Source organism: Lathyrus oleraceus, chromosome 7 (assembly GCF_024323335.1).
Source record: "Lathyrus oleraceus cultivar Zhongwan6 chromosome 7, CAAS_Psat_ZW6_1.0, whole genome shotgun sequence".
Lineage (NCBI taxonomy): Eukaryota > Viridiplantae > Streptophyta > Magnoliopsida > Fabales > Fabaceae > Lathyrus > Lathyrus oleraceus.
The window spans coordinates 201,714,105-201,722,284 of NC_066585.1; the positions used below are offsets into that span (position 1 = coordinate 201,714,105).

Here is an 8,180-nt window from a genome sequence, read left to right on the forward strand (position 1 = left end):
TAGTTGTAAATCCTGCTTTTTCCCCTTTGTAGAGTCTATCCTTGATATGTTCATCCTAACCGATGACAGATATTCTCTTGTTGGTTTTCTATCTAGTACCAGATAGATATAATTCATATTTCTCCCATCGGAGTTTATCCTTGATATGTTCACCTTAATCGGTGACGAATATTCTCTTGTTGGTATTCTACCCAGTAAAAAGGTAGTTATAATCCCTATTTTCTTTCCCCAGAGAGTTAATCCTTGATATGTTCATCCTAACCAGTGATGGGTTTCCTTCTCTTTGCGGTCTTCTGCCTAGTAACTGGTAGTTGTAAATCCTGCCTTTTCCCCTTTGCAGATTCTATCCTTGATATGTTCATCCTAACTGATGACAGATATTCTCTTGATGGTTTTCTATCCAGTAACCGATAAATATAATTCCTATTTCTTCCCTCGGAGTTTATCCTTTATATGTTCACCTTAATCGGTGACGGGTATTCTCTTGTTGGTATTCTATCCTACATTCAATGGATGTAATTCCTACTTTTTCAGGCGGTTTATCCTTGATATGTTCATCCTAACCGGTGACGAGTCTTTTTCCTAATGTCCCCATGCAAGTCTATCCTTGATATGTTCATCTTGACCAATGACGGATTTTCTTTCCTTTGAGTCTATCCTTGATATGTTCATCTTAATAGGTGATGAATATTCTCTCTCTTTGGTCTTCTGCCCAGTAACTGGTAGTTGTAAATCTTATCTTTGGCTTTTCCCTAGCAGTTTATTCTTACCCAGTAACTAGTAATGAATACGTTTCCTGGTTTCCCTCAGTGAGTCATCCTTGATATGTTTACCCTAACCGGTAACAGATTTCCTCCCTGATAGATTTTGTTATTCCCTTACCCAGTAGCTGGTAATGGATAATGTATATTTCTGTTACTCCTGTGTTGAAGATCATTTCTTTCCCAATTGAGTTTGAGTGCGTATTTCCTTAGTGAGATTGCATTTCCCTGTCTGGTTCAGGCATTTCAGCTTTGTTCTGATCTACCTGTTTCCCCTGCAGATGTCCTTTCATTCCACGACTAAGTCCTTTCATTGATTTATTTTCATGGAATTCCTCAAGTCTCCCAGTTGTTTTTAAGTAGTAGCCTAGCCTACGCACAACCCCTTTTATCCCCTAGATTCTCTATCGCGCTAGTGAGTTTTCCTTACGGAACACATTATACTCTTGCGGACTTTTCGGTTTCTCCATATTCTTTTCCTTTGTCGAAAGATTTTCCCCACAGAGATTATTTTAACATTCATGTCATATGCATCATGAGGTCTCTTAGGGACCAAAATTTGTTTCTATATGTTCTTATTTAAGTCCATTATACTAAGTCGATGCGAAGATTTTAACCTTCACCTCCTCAGTTAGAATGTCCTTAAATAGGGGAAGCTGTAAGACCCTAATTTGACCCTAAGATCCCTCATGTTATTCTCATCATATGCATTAACATTGGGATCACATTTTGGCATTCTCCTTACCCCTCATTCATTGGGTTTTCATTGGAAGAGATCACCAAGCACCATTTGATTGTATCATATTCCATTTTCTTTATTTTGTTTACTAACCAAAATACCAAAAATATGGCATTGTATAGTTTAACTCTTTTTGTAGGTAGTGCACATGCTCACCTTTGATCTATCAAGCTCATATCTAGGGTTTAAGACCCTCATTGCAAGGAGCTAAACCAAGAATTGGTATACTATGGCTCTAAGTATCATATATGAATCCTCATGATCTTCACATGTTATTTTGATCAAGAAATCCTCAAGAGTTTAGAGTTGGTTTGCCTTGGAAACCCTAATTCGTCTGAGTATCTTATGTAACTTCTTCAACAAGCTTCTTCACCAATTGATCAAATATTTCAATGGATACTTCACATTTCATCATCTTATGCATATATGATCCCCCATGAGTCCCAAAATTCAAGAGAATGACAAGCTAGCAAGTGGGTTCATGGTGGTTGACTAGAGGAAGTCAACTGATCAAAATTGGGGTTCCCTAGACCCTATCTCCTACAATTTTTGTCATATAAAAATTATTCCAATATAAAAATTACTCTAAATGACATGCCAAACAACTTTTATGTTGAGGTCTAGAGCTAGTTTTGCTTGTAAAGTCATTTTTTATGGTGAAAGATTATAGGTCATTTTGTTTAAACCATAATTTGAAGGTCAACTTCCCAAGACCATAACCTACTCAATTTTCATGATATGAAATCCATTAAAGTTTCATGATTAAATACAATATGTCTACTTCAACTTTGATGTTTGGAGTAAGTGAAAATTCAACTTTTAAATGCATGTGATATGAGGAAACATTATAGGTCATTTTGGGCCAATACTATTGAACAAGTGATTTTCCTCAACTTCTAAAATGTATAAGTCCTTCATGATAAATCCAAATGAGGACAAATTTGTGACCAATTTTAAGTACTTTGAGATATATACAACTTTTATGCAGGAACCTTTCTCATTTGAAGCTCATAGAAAAAGGTACCCAAGGTGGAAGAAGTGAACATATGGCTTGGTACTTAGAATTTTTTTGATATGTTTGATTTTCCAAACTTCGACCTAAAAATTCATCATGATCCAAGATTCAAATCAAAACGTGTTCAACATGAAAGTTGTTCCTTTTGATCTAACCTTTTCAGAAAGTCTAAATTCACCCCATTTGGACAAAGTATGAATGACTTGCGCATGGCTTAAAGTTGGATGACCATTTGGCATGTTTGAACTTCCATTTTCCACACAAGAATGCATGGCTTGTTAACATGACTTCAGCATTGCTTGAACAAGATTTTGGACCTGAATGCATCATTACATGGGCCTATCATACACCCATGCATCCATGCAAAGGATTTTGCTATTTTTGAAAGTTTGAAAGAAGTGTGCAAATATCAAGTGCCTTGGCTATAAATAGAAGCTCTTTCACTCAGAATTGAGGACCCTTGCGCGCCAACTTTGAATCACCAACCCTAAACCTTCACATTCAAAGGATAACCTTGAGGATTTTCATTGAAAATCGAGTTTGAATCCCCACTGTTTTGAGATTCAAAACTCCAAGAGTCCTGCTTCTTCTTTGATACATTTCTACTCCATCAAGTACCCAGAGCAAGGCCAAGCACAACTGAGAGCAAGATCGTGGTCATTTGAACCTACAGCGAAGGTGAATTTCTAAATTTTTCATCTCTTCGATTCTCACTCAATTCTCAACTATTCTTGATAATTTTTGGTTGTCTGAAGTCCTACCAATGTAGGAAAGAAGATTGAATTGCTTTGAGGTCAAATCAAAGCAACTCAGATCATGATCCTCAAAAGTCAACTCCCTGTATCTTTCAATATACTTGGTGTTAGGTAAAATTGAGGTCAGATTCGAGCTCCTGAGCATTTTTACTTTAAATTCATGTCCTCGTTTTTCATTTTGGTGATGGTTGAGGGTGGACCAGTTCGGTGAGGTCCACCGGAGAAGAAGACAGGAGCTCTAGCTCCGGCGGTGCGTTGGCGTGTCTCCAGACCACAGGATCCATCCATTTTGTTTTAATCTTGAGCGTCCAAACTAATTACAACGCGTGTGGCACATTGACTGAGGATCACCATGGAACGTGCGCTCTGATCCACTTGATCCGCCACCTCAATTAATGAGGCAGATCAAGTGGTCCACGTATTTTTGCATTTTCTGATTTTTAGTTTAGTTGCTTTATTTTCATTAATTCATATTAATTTTAATATTGATCCAAAAAATATGGGACTTACACCAAAAAAATTCAAATAAATTCCTCTTCCATTTTCCAAATTAAAAAGATTATTATTAATATTTTTCATGATTTAATTTCTTTTTTGCATATTTTTAATTGTTTAAAAATAGTTTTAAGTTTCCAAAAATAATGAATTTTTTTCCAAGGTCCTTTGACCTTGTTTGACCTATGATAAATCTCTTGGCCATTTATTTGGTGTTTTAAAGAGATTTTAGGATTTTGACCAACCATAATTTAATTTAATGTATTTTTAATTGATTTTTAATTGTTTAAATGTAAATAAATTGTGTTGAGCTATTTTGGTTAACTTGTTGAGTTTGACTATTGTTGTTGGGCCTTAGTCAAGGTTGATTTGACTTTGTTGGATTAAAATCATTGGATTTAGGGGATTGATGAAATATGCATTTCATCTCCCAAAATGAATGAATGATTTTAATTTGGTAAAAGTCCTCCTTTGACCAATTTGTATTTGTTTCATTCCCCCTCCCTCTTCATCTCAATCCCATTCTATCCTCACCCCTTTCATTGACCTATGATGTCTATATATCCTAAGCCTAGTTGATTGTAAAATCAACATAAGTATGGATGAGATTAGGTTCATCCTTTTGTCATTCTCTTTTTGTGTATGATATGTTTTAGGAGCATGGTTGATTATAACATGTGTCTAACATGCATCAACACCAAAAATATTATTGCCCGACCTCAAATAGTTGTGACTTCTACATAAGTCCAATTACGATTGCTTAACATAACGCTGAATTTTAATACAAAAGGCATAACATTCTAGTAAGTGGGATTGTAAGTCTCCCCCCTTTCATGGTATTGTGTGGAAACTTGGCCTTTTTTTCTTCCTTTGGAAGATGTCTTGGTTCAAGGATCCATGCTTGTGAATAGTGGATTGAGTGTTCTCCAAAGAATGACTTAAAACAACAAAAGCAAAAGCAATACTAACTCCTAATCAACTAACATTTAACTAACATTTAATTTCAAGTCATTTACTTTTATGCACTTTAAATTCAAGTCTTTATTCATTTTCTATTATTCATACCATTTAACTTGTTTATTTTAATGCCATTTTCACTTTGCTCACTTGAGCCATATCTTTGTGATTATATTGTGATTGTTTATACTTGTTTGTGTATTTTTTTTGTGGTTTTTTGACCTTAATGTACATAATAACAACAAAAACCCTAAAAGACATTTGTGTGGACTGTTGGATTTGATATGAGACATTGAACTTAGAATTAGGAAACACTCCTTATGCAAAAGGACTTGGCCAATGCCAACTTGTTTCTGAAACCAAGTGCTTGTGAAGTGAATATGCATCTGATGCAAGTATTGAGACTCATTTGAGTTCATCTGCTACATGATCTTGATGAAGTTGTTATTTTGAACACGTGTCTAATACATTATTCTGAGCCATTCAAGGAGTAGTTCATCTTATACATGGGAGATTATGAAGAAGATCATGAAGTTGCTAAGCTTGGATGTGTCTATCTTTATTTGATGGCTTGCTCTTCATCTTGCTATTTGTGTATTGATATTGCTTGATTCTAAAGTCCAAGGTAAAATTGGGTTTCTATATGACATTCTTGTCTATTGGATTGCATCCCATTGGTCAGATCTTTTCAACTCTTAACTTTTAAATTTTTGCTTAGGATTAGTCTCTTCATCTCCTCCCCACTTCTTAAATTTCAAATCTCTCCCCCCTTTTTAAATTCTTCTTTACTTGTGATTTCTAAACTTAGACTTTATTGCAAATTAGAAACTTTGTCCTTATGCCATTGCATTTTAAAACTCTTTTTTCTTAATCAAATTCGTAAATAACCTTAACCATATTTGACTTAAAATTTCAAAAGACAAAAAGAACTAACACTCATTCAAATTTTTTTCGGCCTTTTGTGACTCTTTTAAATTTAAACTTTTGTTAAAAGCAATTTACTCACTTTGAAATTGTTACCACGAACTACGAGGTTTTGATCCCTCGTTTTTATGTTGGTACCTAGGCACAAGTCCAAAGGTCTTGTCAAACACAAAAATATAATTAATGAATTCTTTTCTCATCCCCACATTCTATTTATTGCAAACATCATTTTGTACAAAAACCCATATGCACACAAAAAAAGGCTCCCTAGGAGTACCTAGGACACTTTGGGTGCTAACACATTCCCTATGTGTAACCTACCCCCTTACCTATAATCTCTAGCATTTTTTTAGTTTTGATTTGAAAACTTATTATCTTTGGGTTTTGTTCGTACTTTTCCCTTTTCCCTTGGAAACAATAAAAGCGCAGTGGCGACTCTGATTTTATTGACGTTAAGTTTATCCGTAGCTTAATGGTTATGAATTTACCGCTACAATGGAGAAGACCACATTTATCATGCCTTGGGGAACCTTTTGTTACAAGGTAATGCCTTTAGATTTGAAGAACGCTGGGGCAACCTACCAGCACGTTATGGTGACTCTTTTTCATGACATGATCCATAAAGACATTGAGTGCTATGTTGATGATTTGATTTCGAAGTCCCGTACGAAGGAAGAACATCTAGTCAACTTGTAGAAACAGTTTGAAAGATTAAGAAAATTCAGACTGAGGTTGAATCCCAACAAATGTACCTTCAGAGTAAGATCTGGTAAATTACTTGGCTTTCTGATAAGCGAAAGAGGAATTGAGGTTGATCCTGTGAAGATAAAAGCAATTCAAGAGATGCCTAAACCAAAAACAGAGAAAGAAGTGTGTGGTTTCTTGGGGAGATTGGACTACATTGCAAGGTTCATCTCTAATCTAATAGCCACTCGCGAACCAATGTTCAAGTTATTGAGAAAAGATTAGGCCGTCAAGTGGAATGAAACTTGTCAAGAAGCGTTCGAAAGAATAAAAGAATAATTGCAAGAACCTCTAATTCTTATGCCTCTAGTAGAAGGAAGACCTTTAATCATGTACCTCACTATCCTCGATGAGTCAATGAGGTGTGTATTAGGCCAACATGACGAGTCTAACTGAAAAGAGCATGCAATATACTGCCTGAGCAAAACATTTACCAACTGTGGAATCAAATATTCACTGCTCGAGAAAACTTGTCATGCTCTGGCATGGGTTGCTCGCCAGCTAAGACAATATATGTTGACCCATACTACCTTGTTGATCTCGAAGATGGACCCTATTAAGTATATTTTGGAAAAGCCTGCTCTCACGGGAAGAGTTTCCAATTGGCAAATGATTTTAATAGAATATGATATTCAATATACGACTAAAAAAACCATAAAGAGTAGTATAGTTGTTGATTATTTGGCTCATCAACCTATAGAGGATTATCAGCAAATGAAATTTGATTTTCCTGATAAAGACATGTTATTTATCAAAGAATATTACAATATACCAGATCCAGATGAAGGCCTAGAGCCAGGATCGCGATGGACGCTCGTGTTCAACGGTGCTTCAAATGCTTTGGGAAGTGGTGTTGGAGTTGTCATTACTTCTCCCACGAGTTTTGATATTTCTTTCACTGCCAGAATCTGCTTTAATTGTACAAACAATATGGCCAAATATGAAGCTTGCATCTGCGGGATTGAAGCAGCTATTTATTTGAGAATCAATAATTGAAGGTGTATGGGGACTCAGCTCTGGTTATCAATCAAATCAAAGGAGAATGGGAGACAAGACACCCAAATCTGATCCCATATCGAGAGCATGTATTGAAGTTGATTCCGTATTTTAAGGAGATCATATTTGACCATATCACGAGGGAAGAGAACCACCTAGCAGATGCATTGGCTACTTTGGCATCCATGTTCAAAGTTAAATGGGCGAATGAGGCCCCCTCCATCAGTATTATGAGGTTCGATATGCCAGCATTTTGCTATGCTAATGATGTAGTGCGAGATGATAAGCCTTGGTTTTATGATATCAAAAGATACCTCTAGAAACAAGAGTAATCGGAGGATGCATCTATCCCAGATAAGAAAACAATGAGGAAGTTGTCTACCAGGTTTTTCTTAAATGGTGATGTGTTGTATAAGAGGAATCATGATTCTGTTTTGCTCAGATGTGTAGATAGACATGAAGCATAAAGAATTATCAAAGAGATTCATGAAGGTTCATTTGGAACCCATCCTAGTGGTCATTCCATGGCTACAAATATTCTGAGAGCAGGGTATTACTGGATGACCATGGAAACTGATTGCCACCTTCATGCCAGATTGTGTCACAAGTGCCAATTTTATGCTGATAAAGTGCACGTTCATCCCGTGCCTTTGAATGTTTTAACTTCACCATGGCCATTTGCAATGTGGGGCATTGACATGATCAGACGCATTGAGCCCAGCGCTTCGAACAAACACCGTTTCATCTTAGTGGCTATTGACTATTTTACCAAGTGGGTAGAAGTTGCTTCCTAT

The 8,180-nt window shown here is 36.1% G+C and overlaps 1 protein-coding gene across 1 annotated transcript; it reads left to right on the top strand.

The window, feature by feature from the left end:
* Positions 1 to 6,936: 6,936 nt before the first annotated feature.
* LOC127102920 (uncharacterized) lies at positions 6,937 to 7,386 on the top strand. The gene has a single exon (XM_051040237.1). The coding sequence runs from the start codon at positions 6,937 to 6,939 to the stop codon at positions 7,384 to 7,386; it is 450 nt and encodes a 149-aa protein (XP_050896194.1).
* The last annotated feature ends 794 nt before the right edge of the window (positions 7,387 to 8,180 follow it).

Bases quoted from the DNA above. Each gene is read 5' to 3' on its own strand.
- LOC127102920 (XM_051040237.1), top strand. From the start codon at position 6,937: ATGGACCCTATTAAGTATATTTTGGAAAAGCCTGCTCTCACGGGAAGA.